Below are 15,162 nucleotides of genomic sequence, written 5' to 3'. Positions count from 1 at the left end.
TGATGGAGAGGAGGTATAGATTGGACATCCGCAAAAACTACTTCACAGTTAGGGCGGCTAGGAGCTGGAACCAACTTCCAAGGGAAGTGGTGCTGGCCCCTACCCTGGGGGTCTTTAAGAAGAGGCTGGATGCCTACCTGGCTGGACTCATTTGAGTCCCGTTTTTGTTTTGGGGTTTTGTTGTTCTCCCGCCCTGGCGGGGGGTCGGGCTAGAAGATCTACTAGGTCCCTTCCGACCCTGAATCTATGAAACTATGAAGTCACGAGGCTTCAAAAAGGTGTGATACTTCATACTGTTCTGTCTTGTAAACGGATTATGAAATAGTCTCACTGTAACCCTCCGCACTTTAAAATCAGTGTTATGCCTTCTACTCGGAATTAATGCTATACAGGAGCTGCTAGAGAAGGGAAAAATACTACAGTAACCTTTATTGCTCTTTAGATGCACCTGCTACGTGCAGAGACATGATAATCCAATAGGCAACTGAAAGCTTTGGCTCAAACAGAGGAAAACTTCCTCTCTCTCAGCGGATCAATGAGATGGAAGATCATGCATCTGTAGCTACAGGATCAAAAAACTTGATCGTCGTCCTGTATTTTGGTAGTTCTCTCAGAGTCCTCCTTAGCCAATGACAGTGAACTCTTGGGAGAAGGGCACAAACAATGGGATATTGTCTTACTACGCAACATGCTCTTACTGGTTTCTAAGTTCTGTTTTTTTTCCTCCCTCCCTCTCCCATTTCAATATTTATTGAAGATACTGTTAGCCACACAAAAATCTCTTAGCCAAGACAACTACTAAACTAAGAAACAGACTGCAGTCAGCAGAGTTACATTTATGCTGTAGTTCTGGATATAACACCAGGTCTCACAACACTTCAAACTTTTACCTCACTGAACTGGTCAGTTTAAAAATGCGCTACTGTTCAAAAAAGCCACAAACCAATCTAAACTGAAAGCACTGCATTTCACTAAAGTCCCACTACCTCTCATCTGCACCCAAAGACACTTACAACCAACCTTAGCAGTCACTGGAAGGAAGGTGACAAACATGCCAATACAATTTACAGTACTGATCCAGAAGTACCTCCAAGACCAATTGGCAAGTGCCACTACAGCTCAGCAAAACAGAATAAGCCAATTTAAGAAAATAATTCTCAGAAGAAACTAGGTCTTTCCCAAAACATCAACTTTATTTTGCTGAGATTTTCCATAGCAGTTGAAGCATATAAGCCTTCCAGGATCCATAACACGGCTTTGCATATGTATAGGAACTGTGCAAGTCCCAAACATTATTGGGTAGTATGGTTCAGCAACTCCACAAACTTGTGAGTAAAAGGAAGGCAATACTAAGATATGGAATAGAAGACAAAAGTATTTTGTATGGAGGTCTAAACCAGAGGTCAACAATATACACCCCCTCCCCCCCACCACTGTGCCAGATCCAACCCACAGAGAGGTTAGATCCTGCCTAATAAGGTATGGCCCAGCCCAGGGTGGCACAGAGCAGTGGTTCTCAATATTTTTGCACCACGACCCATTTGTAAACATTGATAGCCAGTCCCAACCCAGTGTCCCTCACTCCCAACATGTTGCCCCCAGCCTCCCCCAGTGCGTGGGGCATGGGGGGTGGAGGGTGATGCAGGGGGGGGTCCCCGAAGCAGCTGCCTGCAGGCTGGAACTCTGCCAGCCTGCAAGGGAAAAAGTCAGGTTTCCCACATTTTTTCCTTTAAGGAGAATCCATTTTGTTGATCCATTTTTAAGGTTTGTTCACGCTCCTTTCATATGTTCTTGTGACCCACTTTTGGGTCGCAACCCACGGGTTAGGAAACACTGGCATAGAAGATTATGTGGCAGAGTGCTATGCTGATCGTCTCTGCAGCACCCTCCCTGCTACTCTCTTCAGCCTACACTGTCCACACTAAAAAGGGGCTAGCTATCTTCACAGAGGAAAAAGGATCCAATTCAGGGCTCAGATTTATGGCCTTCAGCAGAAAGCCAGGTCATAAGATCCAGCCCATGTCAGCAAAATGTTGTTGACCGATCCCTGTTCTAAACAAAATACACAACAATATATACACCCACAACTGCTACTTTAGAAGCAAAGTCAGATGGAGGAAGAGTTTGGAAGAAATTCTGCTACACATATACTCAAAATGAATTAAAAGATTCCCTTAAATATATTCAGTGGTTGCATAATACAATAGAACTCTAGATAGCATATGTTACTGTGATCAGCCTGATCACCACATATACAGTGAAAGTATGGCTGGACAGATGGGAAGCTCCATTAACTGCTTAAATCAGCAGCCTGTAATTTGCTAATAAAAATGCAATGGTACATTTGAGGACCATTTTAAAGTTTCTGAAGTGAAGTGGGTGTTCTTGGGGTTTAGAAATTTGCTTTCACGCCATGACTTCCAATTTTGACTTCTCATTAAACATACACATTGTATTCTCTTGCAAACGACATGTCCCCAAATAAAATGCACACCTTGTTTTTTGAATACACAGTGTTGGGAGAAAAAAACCTTCCAGTTAGGGCCAACTGTACAACAGTGTAAGGCCTTCTGGAAACATGGCATCCCAGGAGACAGTCCAGGTGAGGCAGCAGGAACTTCCTGGTGTGGCAGGCCAGCAACAAGGTTAGGCTCCAGAAGGTTAAAACAAGACTTTGCTCCCTTTACTTGCAGGGGCTATAGAAGTGACAGCCATCTTAACAGCATCAGAGCAGTGGCTAAAGCTTCTACTCTTCTCTGTTTGTACTCCAGTGAAGGGGGGAGGGAGGAATAGTTCACATGAACCCCAATTTTAGAGAGGCATATTTTTTGGGAAAAGGTGTATGCGGTATGAGAGTAAGTATGGTAAATGCAAAACTATAGCAAGTGGGGAGAACAGGCTCCAAAAGGATTGTTTTAAAAGGACTACCTTAACTAAAAAAAAAAAAGAAGAGTAAGAATACTGACATCCTTCAGTGCATAAAAAACAGCTGCCACATCACTAATCGATTGGTTTGTCATCACCAATTTCCTTAATACAAACTGTTACCAACCTCAATGCCACTCTGCCTGGCTAGTTTTACAGCTGTATTATAGTAGCCACAGCGCAAGAGATGTTCCACCATCATGCGATCCATACGTTTTTTCTTCCACATGTTTGCAGCGGCTGGTTGGTCACTGCTATGTTCTTTAAGGTGCTCAATCCTGCGTTTACAAAGCTTTGCACTCTCATCTTCAGCCTGGATTGATTCAACAGCCTAAAATTTTAAGAAAGAATTATTGTTACAAGAGAACAGTTCCTTCTGAAGTAAAGCATAAGCATTACTAAAACACCAACAGTTCTCAGAGCTTGCAGAACAAGTATGACGAGTAAAAACAACAAGACACTGAACTGCATGCTAACCAGAATAGTAGAGGTATCCAAACCCACTGGCTACACAACAGCTAGGGACAGATGTTGCATTTATCCATGCATAAAGTTGTGCCTGTGTTTGTCCCAGACCAACAATACCCTGGGATTGGTGCGTACGCATTAGGGCAGGGGTGGGCAAAATGTGGCCCACGGGCCGTATGCAGCCTGCCAGGCAATTCTATCCAGCCCACGGGGCCCCTAAAAATTTTAGAAAATTAATATTTATCTGCCCCTGGCTGCTTGTCATGTGGCCCTTGATGGCTTGCCAAAACTCAGTAAGTGGCCTTTGGCCTGAAATAACTGCTGGCTCCTGCATTAGGGTTTAGTGAGCAGCTGAATCAAGTGCCCCTTTTCTGCCACTGATTCAGTGATGCAACCCAAGCTAACTGTACAGAGACATTTTGCAACATCCCAGGATAAATCTATTACTACCTCTTACTTGGGAGACTTTAGGCTTCATCTCAGGACAGCCACAGATGTCTGTATGACCGTCTGTTTCCAACCAATGTTTAATACTACAGAAGAGATAGCTTCATCTGTTGTCTTGTATTTCTCTTCAAACAGGACTCTCTCAAAACTTGGCCCAATCCTGCTGAGCCCTTTGAAAAACATATGCTGCAGTAGTTTTTAAACAGAAAAACCTCATTGTGACCACTGTCCTAACACCATCTCACTACACATGCACTACATGAGCATTCCGGTTTTGCATTCAGATTGGAACAGCTGAGACTAACTGGGCTTGTACCTATACACTACCCTCCTTCCATCCTACCTGTACAGTTGTGCGCTGCACGTGGGCACCATAGTACAGTGGTTCTCAACCAGGGTGCCACAGGATGCTGCACAATGTTAGCAATTGGGTATGCAAACACAATTCACAAGATAAACAAATGTTTTCAAAAAAGAATCCGTACAGTTGACCCATTCTGACCTACTGTGGTCTGAGTTCTTTGCAACAGAAAAAAGTTTGTCTTATTTTTCCACAGTCAAAAAGAAGAAAAGAGCAAGAATTAAGAGCTGGCATTTTCTGAGGGGTGTCTGGAGTCCATGGAGGAGTGCCTTGAGTCTAAAAATTGAGCCTGGTATGGCCTCTACATTTAGTTTCCTTCCATCCTCTTATTGCAGGAGAGCTATATTATCAGAATTTGTTGGAATGGAAGGGTTGAGACACATGGCTCCCAGACCTCTGCAATCTTTGAATTAAAGTCATTTACAAACAAGTGCAAGCACCCTTGCCAAGCTGGTGGGCATTGTCCTCATTTTACTTTAGCATTTCTACAGATACTGCCCTACCCCTATTATCCCTAGCTATGCAGATGTATTAGAGCCCTCACTGATAACTGCAGCACATTTACCTTAAGGCAAACCAGGATGACAATTTTTCAGCCAAATCTCACTGCATGGCCAGCTCAGAGGTAACATAAAATGCATATTTCAATAACACTATTTTTATCGCATAATCACACTTTTTCCTGTCCCTGAATCCTATCGCAATTAGATGGCTGATTAATCATGCTGCACATTTCACTTAGCAATTAATTACAGCCACATTTGCAGCTTGAGGCTAGGTACTTATGACTACAGCACATGACACTAGTGGGTCAGTTCAGATTTTACAAAGCAAGTTAGATGTGCACAACTTGCTGAAAGCAGCCAACAGCCGTTTTATTTACTAGTTACAAGACAGATAATTGTTTTGTAACAGAGTAGAAAAGTAGCAGGCTAGACATATACTGGGTAATCCCCCAGAGTCCGTCTATGAAAGACACCTACATTGTAATCCAAAAGGAGCACGTTCTGCTTGCCTAGACATATCTAAACTAGCTTTAAACTGGCTGGTTGGGGCCAGTGGCAAAATGGTGTTTATAAAAGTCTGCCTCCTGAGCCTTTTTGTGGGATCCTAGATAGGTTTTACCAGTCACTCTGTGCTGCTGCAGCTATCTGTACCAATGCTACATAGTTTAAAATACACAAGCTGCATTCACACCTTTGGATTGTAGTGTAGACATATTGTGGTCTCACTTTAAATGGAATCTAGTTACTAGTATTTAACAGACATCCACTCAAACTGATAGATTATTCTTGGAAGGATCAGTACTGGAAAAGCAGAAGTCTTGAGATTGCAAATGTAATTCAGTCCAAACCTATCAAGGAAGTGAGTATCTTCCCCCACTAAGCCCAATTCTAAAGTGTGGATTTATAGGAGAGCCTGAACTAAAACCCCTCATTACTGCCTGACAGAATGATTTCCTGCAATTAAAATAAAGGTAGCTCATTAGGGTGTTTTAATTTTACTATGGAATTTAATTTATTTTTGGAGTGTAGGGTCCAAGACAAATTAGGAAGCACTTGCAATTTGTCCAACAACAATTTGCTTGTATTTAGCAATACAGTTCTTAAGCCAAGGCAACATTAATTTTCATTGCATGAGGCTGGTAAAGAACAGGACGTGGGGAAAAAGCCCCCAAGAACTAAGATGAATTTGCAGAGGAGATTTCAAGGCAAAAAATCATGAAGACAGAACCCTTTCCAACTTACCTTGGAGAGCGATCCTTGGCATCTTAGCCGAGTTAACCTCTGGTTCGCACCTAGGGCTGCTGCCACTTTGATCCCTTTGTCAACCTATTTAGGAGGAAGTATAGATCCTTTCCTAGCACCTCTGCAGCAACTTTGTTCAGAGAGGCAAGTTCAGAAAAGCCAATGACAAGAAGGGTGCTCAGCTTGTTTGAGGGCTATGCAGGAAAGAAATGTAAGGTGTTGAGCTTAGCCAACACCAGAAACCTGCTGTATTGAATTACCTTGCTGGAAAGTCTATTTAGAGAGAAGCAGCTGGCTAAACCCCCTGTAAATAAGGTCTGAAAATGTGTTGCTGTGTGTTCAACTTTCACAGTTTACTCACCTAGATAGGGAAGGTCCCTTTGTCTTAGGCATAACTGAAGAGGCAGAACAACACTGACAAGTAAGTGGGATGCATCGCTATGCTAGTGACTGCCTTGTGCTAGTTCTGCAAGCAAGTAAAGTGAACAAAAAAGCCTAAAAGTAGGTAGCACAGATCTCACCCCACAGACTAAGTTCTTAATATCTTCATAAAGGATTATTCCCATTTTCCAGATGGGGAAAACAGAGGCACAAAGTTAAACAAAAGCTGGAAGCAAGGTGAAGATTCACTGTAACATCCGAGAACACTGCTTCACTGAAGCAGGGAAGAGTTAAACTGTTGCAGCCCTGCTCCTTTTTCCAAAGCTCAGGCAGGGGGTGGCTTGTGATAATGATTGCATGGCTGGAGGCTGTAAAGAACACTTGCTATAACACTGGAAGCTTTTGCTGCATGATCTATACCAAACCTCAAAGAATAGAGCAGGAAATTTATTCACAGTAGCTCCAACATGCTACTGAAGAAGAAGAATGCGCCATCCTGCCCTGCTTCCCAAATGCAAGAGGCCCTGTTCTTGCATGCTTGTAGCATTTTGAGCATTTTGTATACTCTGGATTACAGAATGTGTCACAAGCTTGCAAAATGCAATGAGAATTCTTTGGCATTATTCAGGCCTCCCTGGTTAATGAGCCTGCCCGCTGCTTCATCAATCGCATCTTATCTTAAACCATTTCAGACCTAGGTATAAGAATAAAAAAGTCAGAACCAATATCATTACTGAAGACATTTGTTTAAACATTTTCAATGTTTATAGGTTCTGGGTCAGATTCTCAGATACTGTAAATTGGCATAGCTCTGTCAGAATCGGTGCACTAAGAACGTGTTCAAATTGTGACAGTTTGTGAGGAATCTTGGTTCAAGATAAGATGCTACAATACATTCTGCAGCCCTTAACTGACATCTGAAGTTTGAAGTAGTCTCATTTGACCAGCTGCATATAGTGACACCCTCCCTGAGCTCACATTTCTGGCTACCAAAATGAGCTAGGCCAGGGAAGAAAGGCTTCAGCATCAAGTACCAATTTTACAGCATGTAAAGCAATTGAAGTTCTAACACGGAAATACTCTATTCGAAGCCAGTAAAACTATTAAGCCTCAGACTGTGATTTAAATTATACAAATTCTATTCTGCCTACACTTTTATACTATTATCATCATGGTGCTGGAAATACCCCTCCCTCCCCATGTAAGGAAAGCAACAAACCTTACTACCATGTTTTCTCCCTCTTCTTTAGAAGAATGATCTACGCTACTTGATTTATATTCCAAGGCCAGATAGCTCCTGGGAGATATTTGTCTAGAAAGGGATCATGAATTGATGCCCTGAAAGCTGAAATATGACTCTCATAAGCTTCCCGGGGAAAAGCGTTATTGATGAGGTGGTATCTCTTAACAGTCTGTCCATGATCTGGCCAGCATGGCATTCTAAGTATTTACTTCATATTAATTACCTGTACAAAGAACTGAAAGTCTTTGAGGTACCTTGCAATCATGACAGATTGAATATAACAAAGAGAGTTGCTCTAAGTCCAGGATTACTCTTAGGATATATCTTTTAGTCCCAAATTCACGTGTGTTTTAAAATTGATTTGAATTGTATCCCCTCCACAATAATAATGTTCCAATACTTACTTATTTAAATGCATTTTTGTTATGATTTTATGCAAAAAATTAAAAAGAGATGGGAACACATACTCTTGAAGCTCTTACAGACAGGCTTTGCAACTGCATTAATCATCACTGTACTTAGCAATATTTGAGGCAGAAAAAACAACAACAAAACAAATTTAACCATCCACTTCATGACCATCACTAGAGTCCCCTTCCCAAAAAAGGAAGGAAGAAAAGGGCTCGGCGGCGAAAAAGGTCTTCAAAGTAAGTTGTGAGCTATTTCCTACAAGTTTATAGTGAAGGTGAGATTGTGAATGAAGCCCTACCAGCAGCCTCTACTGTTTTTAAATGGAAGAGCTCCAGTACCTCTGATGATAGAAGCTCTGGCAGAATGACGGGGCTCAACTATAGCCTTTGCTATTTCTCAGACTGATACTCTAGCCCACTTACTGCCCCACATATATAGATGGGTTTGGTGATCATGATGAGGCTCTGCAACATGAGATACTAGACTTATCTGGCCTTTATAGGTGCTTGTACACATGACGAAAATTGGCTGTTTTTGCAGTTTCATTGCATCACGCTGTACACGTGCAGGAGTTTTTACGATTTAAATGATTTTGCTATGTTGCAAACTAAACCACATCTGCATGTAGTTTAGTTTGTAACATAGCTGTTTGTAACATTGCAGCCTTTGACAGCTTGCCCCCCTGCCGCAGGAGAGGCGGGCTGAAGGCACAAGTGGCAAGGGGCCCAATCCTCCCCCCGCAGAGCCTGCCCACGTCTCCTGTGGTAAGGGGGAGAGCTGCCAGTGGGCTGAGCAGCCCCTGAGCTCCTTCCTTCCTTTCATGTCAGCAGCACCCCCTGGGGCTGCCTGGGAGGATGGATAGCAGGCGGGTGCTGCCCCAACTTGGACTCAGGGAACAATTGGATTGGGTGCCGCCTGTGAGCTGGGGCAGCATCCACTTGCTTGCTGCCCACCTAGGTGGCCCTGGAGGGTGCCACCGCCATGGAGGGAAGGCCTGGGGCCCCCTGCTGGCAGCTTGTCCTGACTGCAGGAGATGTGGGCAGGCTCCATGGGGGAAAAAAGAAAGACCAGGCCTCTTGCCATTTTTTTTCCTCCTCTCTCTCAGAGAAGCCTGCTTGTACGAGCTGCTGCCAGGCCATGCAGCCCCTGAGCTGCAAGAGGGGGGAAGGGGGTGGTCCTTTCCTCCATGATGGTGGTGCTGCCTAGGGCAGCCTAGGCAGGGTGCTAGCTGTACAGGTGCTGCCCCAGATCACAGGCAACACCCACTGGATTCAACTCTTTCCCCAAGCCTATGCACTGGAAGCCTGCCAGGTACAGCTTCCTGCACAGGTCTGGGGAAGAGATGGATCTCGCAGGTGCTGCCTGTGAGCTGGGGAAACACCTGTGCAGCTAGCACCCTGCCTGGGCAGCCCCAGGGGATGCCGCCCCCATGGAAGGAAGGCTCACCCCTCCCCCCACCCCCCCTTGCAGCTCAGGGGCTACATGGCCTGGCAGCAGCTCGCAGAGCAGGCTCTGCTGAGAGGCACAAAACAGCAGCGAGGGGCCTGATTTTTGTGTGTGTTTGTTTTGTTTTCCATGGAGCCTGGCCACCTCCGCTGTGGACGGGGGCAAGCTGCTGGGGGCCCTGGGCCTTTCCTCTATGGTGGCAGAAACCCCTGGGCAGCACCTGCCTGCTAGCAGCCCAAGGCGGCCCTGGGGTTGCTCTCATCACAGAGGGAAGGATCAGGGCCCCCCACAGCTCAGGGATCACTTGGCCTACTGGCAGCTTGCCCCCTGGCAGCAGGAGATGCGGGTAGGCTCCACAAAAAGAAAAAAAAAGGATTGGGCCCCTCACTGTTACAGTGACGGAAGCCCCTAACATTGAAACGGTTGGTATTTAATCATAGAAATTAAAAACACACTATTTCAATTTAGGGGACTAAGCCCCTGTGATGTGTACAAGCAGCCTAAATCTTTTTGAAGACATTGCAGATTCCTGCGTAAAATTTCTCTTGAAATCAGAGTTCCTAGTAAAATTGTAATCAAAATAAAACATGTATATTGAAGCAGAAATAGTACTAAATCCCTTTTTCTAATATTTTAGGCAAGGATAGTGCTGTCTTTTTGCAACCATTATAATGACTCTTCAATGCCTTACAGGAACCTTAGTAATGTGACCTAGAATTAAAAGAAATATTTTTTATTCCATGGATAAAGCCAAAGATAGCATCTAACCATCAAACACGCCACATCTACTCCAAGAATTGCCCCTTAATTACACTGCACTGTTCTAGGTAGACTTCTTCATAAACTGAAAGCAGTATAGTTATAGCTGCACAGTGCGGCAGGTGGAATAATTAGCATAGGATTGAGTAAGTGGCACTTGCTAAGAAGTGCTCATTAGCTAGTAAAAATACTATGCAGATGCAGCCATAGTGCTTTCACACTAGGAAGCAGCTTTCCCAGAGAAGTGTAGAATGCTTAAGAGTCTTACCCAAACCCACCACACTTGCCCTGAGGATTGGGCTATCGCATGTTATATATCCAACAGTGAATTTTGGAAAGTTAATGGATCTATTTGCAAAAGAAAGATGTGACATCTTGTTAATCTCTCATATTGTCCCACCATGTTCACTTAGATGGCAGTTCAGATTCTATGCTCAAATTTCAACTTGGCATCTTCCTCCCAAGAGGGTCAGTTAATACAATGTAATTGGTAACCTGATGCAGGTACCTCTTCACGAGACAAGGAAGTGATGAAACAGTTTTCCTAGCTACAAGTCTTTGGGCTCCGGTATGTATATATTCATTCTACTTCACAGAGTCATTTATCTGCAATACTAAATCGTGGGACATTTTAAGACAACACTGAAAAAAGCAAGACATGTTGCTTTTTCATATTTGCTTTGCAATATAGCCTTAAAGGCTCTCTAGCATCATTAGTGCTTATACCTCAAAACACAAAAATACAAAGGCAGGCAATGCAGCACAGCGACAGAGGTAATCTTCTAAAATGAGAAATCATTATGTGATAGATAAGAGTAGAAATAACAGTTACCTTTCTTTTCAGAACACTGAGCTTTTCAACTACTCCATCAAGGAGACTAACAACTGAATCCACAGCAGGACAACTGCTCAATGTCTTCTCCAGCTCTGCAACAACCATAGTAACGTGGCTAGTCTCTCGATCAATGTTTTTCTGTGCAGCTCGAAATCGTTTATTCAGTGTTTCATACGGTACCTTAAAAAAAAAAAAAAGGTTAAAATGAGTCTCACTGTTAGTATATTTAAAAATGGAGAAGTTAGTATTAACCCACTGATACAGACTTTAATATTTCTAGCTTAGCAAGTTGCCTTTTAGCTCTAATAACCAAGACTTTTAAGCTTTCTCACTGGGACAACTAGGCAATTTCCACTCAAGTTTATGCTATAGCAAACAGGACAATGTGATCCATGATAGAGTCTTTTTTCACATCAATTTCACTCTTCGACTTTGACCCCAGCAAGTTTAGAGCTTAAATCCTCAGTAATGGAGTAGAGGGAAAAAGAAGGGAAGTATATTGCAAAAAGAAAAATGAAAAGAAAAACCAACCCACATTCTCAATTATCCACAAATAAAAGGCTTTGCCAAAATAGAAGGCATGTTCTTTAAGAAGTTTCACTTGTTTGCTTAGACTGGCTTTTGCTAGCTGTCCTCAGGTCATACACAACAGTTCTATATGGCCACTCAAAAGAGTCAAAGTCACAAACAACATAGTCTTAATGCCTAAGAAATCTCTGAGCAGACTCTAAAGTTAAGAGTAAGTGAAGAATCGCTCTGGCAACTTCCTTCTATTAAAGGATTTCCTATATTAATACAAAGGTAGTTGTTCTTATCATATGTTGCTGCAAACGAGTCTATCATTTGTAGCAACATGGGATAAGAACAACTACCTCTCTTTAACAAGTGTCCTCCTGGGAACTTTTCCCATAGCATACATTCAAATGACATACTGAGAGCCATAGCCACATACTACCATGGCCCCAACATGCTGATATTTATAAGTATTGACTGTATCTGACTTATTGTACTACATCAGGAAAGGATTACTTGGGTTAAACTGAACCCAGGCAGAAGGCAGGGCAGGGTGGCACCTCACAGACAAAATGATTCAAAAAAGGTATCAGCTTTCATAGGCAACAACTTGGTATTTGATGAAATAGTTTCCTGCTTACAAAAGCCCACGCCTGTCTGAACCAGCTAGTGTCTACACCAGAGATGCGGTGCGTCGCAGCAAACGCACACTGTGCTACGTTGCGTGCAGTTGTATAAGCAGTGAAATGTGCATCAATGCGCTTTTGAACTAAAGCGCCTCCAATGTGTTTTAGTTCAAAAGTAACCTGCTGCCATTTTCCCAAGGCTGACGCGCATTTCACCACTTACACAACTGCATGTGTTGCAGTGCTAGGTGCTTTTCAAAGTGCTTGCTGCTGTGGCGCATGCATGTGTACAAATGCCCTAAGGTGCCAGCCAGTCTTACTTTCTGCCTGTAGCATATAAAACTCCAATCTAGTGATGCTGTTGTTGGTACATGAGGCTAGACTTGCTGTCCTCTGGACTTCTTTAATTCATTCTCAACTTGCCTTGGACGCCTCCTGTTCCAATACTAAGTAGATGACATTTCCTAGGGTAATCAAGACCTAAGACAGCTGCATATTGTAATGTATATATAGTGAGCTTCTTATACAAAACAGTATTCAGACCACTCTCTCAAAAAAATCAATAAATCTAACATAATACATAGGCTACAGGTAGAGAGGGATGCCCTGCCTCTCAGCAACACAGAGTACTGCTGTACTGGGGAGAGTCAGTTGGGCCATTGATCGATATACATATAGATATAGATATATGTGATATAGATATAGATTTTTTTTTCAAGTCACAGTCAGGTTTAAAAACTTTTGAAACAGTTAATTTTGATGACATTTAATTTGGAAGTAATCTATCCCCCCAATTGCAAAGGGTATAAGAGGAGTTAAAAGCAACTTACAGTAAATTTTACACCGTGTCCACCAGTTTGCCTGCATCACAGAGGGCTCATAGCAAGTAATTCATATGTTAGGTTGTATGACCTCACAGCTCCAGCAGTCACCACAGCAACAAGAACTTCAGATCTAAAACCATCCCTGTCTAGTTCCCTATGTAATTATTTATTTATTGTTTCAAGATAAAAAGTTTTTAAGAGCTGATTTTTACCACATTCATGCTAGCTGAATTGTGTCTTCAATCAACAGGAAAATAATTAGCAAATAGATTTTACATTATTTTTTATGAAAAGAAAAAGAAAAGTGAACCCTTCTCAACACAATAAATCAGTGGGTTCCACCCTGCATATGAGTCAAATCCTTTCCAGCATGGCATTTCTAATTAACTAAAGTCACCTTGCTAGTCACCTTGCTGGGGTCACCTTGCCCCAAGCTGTCTTTCCTGCTTGGTGCAGGGGGCTGGACCCAATGATCTTCTGAGGTCCCTTCCGACCTGACAATCTATGAATCTATAAAGTACTCCTCCATCCACCTTCCTTCCAGGACCCTCACGTACAAGACAACACTTTCAGACTCTTATTCCCCAATTCTCTGGGCTCAGAAGTACACTCTTGTAACAGATGCTAGCTGAAGTGTGATATAAACCTGGCAGTCTTTACAATGGTCTAAGAGGACAACCCCAGGAAGTACCAATCCAAGCTTGGGATGTGGTGCTGTGTACCATCAGAACGGAGGACGGGGGACGGGAAAAGTAAATAAATCACTTGCCAAACTTCAAAATGGCAAGTTGGTTGCTTTTTTCCACCTATAATAGGGTTGCAACACTGAGATATTGTAGATGAAATATCCAAGGCCTTCTCTCCTCAGAAAGATATAAAGAAAACCAACCAACCAGAAGAGACACAAATAAAGCTTTGTTACATAGAAGTGCCTGCTGCAGCTGTACCATCTTCACTGACCTCTCAAAATTGAGAAGTTGACAAGTTTTTAATAGGGGACGGGGGGGAAAAAAAAAATGGTCTTTATTTTTTAGTTAAGGACAGAAAAAAATTAGTTGCTCAAGCCTTAGATGGGTTAAATATTTCTCTCCCCCAACACCCATCTTTTCATCAGCCCTCACCTGATCCTCCATCAACAGTTTCACCATCAATGTAGCAGGTTTTCTTTTTCTCCCACATCAGAAAATGCTCATCTTTTCCAATCCCTCCCCCCACTTTTTGGGGGACCAACTTAACAGCTCTAAGATCATCTTATTTCTCATGTTTTTTTTAGCAGGAAAAGAAAATTCTTTGAGTGCTATCTGGCATCAAGTTATGGAATTAGGTCCTTTGGAGCTATATTTTTTATAGTATACTGCAAAATGCTTCCATTAATATTCATCAAGAAAATTCTCTTCAGCTTCTTGCATCCATTGTGTTTAGCTTCTGCAAATATTCATTACTAGCAGGCATGTGCTGGAAACAGAATTTTAATTTCACATTTGCAAACTGCTCTTGTATGCAACCAATCACTGAAGTGAATCTGCACACCATGCAGTCTAGCCAATCACTAGTAGCCAGCACAGCTCAAGTATTCAGAGCAGACAATCCCTGGAGTTAAAAGGAAAGAATAAAAAATTAGAGGAATGTACTTAAGGTCCCGGTCTGCATTTCAGATCAGATTTCTATTTCCAGCTCTGTTCAAGACTTTGTGTAATCCTGGTTAGTCACTTCTGACAACCTTAATTTATGTGACTTCTGGTTTGGCTGAGCACCTAAGACACCTTATAGGTACTGAGGATCCATCATCTGAAAAATCAGACCTCCCAAATCTGTGTCAAATCTGACACCCAAATTCACTCAAACACCATCTCTCAAGCAACAGGCTACTTAACTCCTATTCTCACTGAGGCACCAGGCCATGCAACAGACCCAGATGCAAGCTGTGCCCCCTCATCAGTAAGCAACTGTTGATCCTCTGGATCGTGGTGTACACAGTCAGAGGCCTAATGAATCTTTTTGTAGCTGACAAGCCCAACTCAAGAGCCACACAGCTTGTTACAAAAGTTTCACAGATCCACATGTTGTCTGAGTTAGAGTCCAGGTTTAAAGAATGTTTTTTTTCTCTCTCACTTTGCTTCTATCCTCTGGATCAAAGCCACTTATAGTTTCATAGTTTCTAGGGTCGGAAGGGAC

At 42.7% G+C, this 15,162-nt stretch overlaps 1 protein-coding gene across 2 annotated transcripts in view; it reads right to left on the bottom strand.

Annotated features, from left to right (window-relative positions):
- Window positions 1-15,162, bottom strand: part of MAEA (macrophage erythroblast attacher) — a 118,871-nt gene that overhangs the window by 76,906 nt on the left and 26,803 nt on the right. For both annotated transcript variants that reach the window (XM_019526350.1, XM_019526352.1), the window contains exons 2-3: window positions 11,022-11,204; window positions 3,053-3,256 (exon numbers count right to left, since the gene is read on the bottom strand). In XM_019526350.1, coding sequence (XP_019381895.1) covers window positions 3,053-3,256; window positions 11,022-11,204 — 387 coding nt within the window. The remainder of the gene's footprint in view (window positions 1-3,052; window positions 3,257-11,021; window positions 11,205-15,162) is intronic.

The sequence above is a fragment of the Gavialis gangeticus genome, unplaced genomic scaffold (genome assembly GCF_001723915.1).
Source record: "Gavialis gangeticus isolate Ggan-Ray unplaced genomic scaffold, GavGan_comp1, whole genome shotgun sequence".
NCBI lineage: Eukaryota > Metazoa > Chordata > Crocodylia > Gavialidae > Gavialis > Gavialis gangeticus.
The sequence above is the reverse complement of the archived record's forward strand: the minus strand, read 5'-3'. Positions and strand labels throughout refer to the sequence as shown.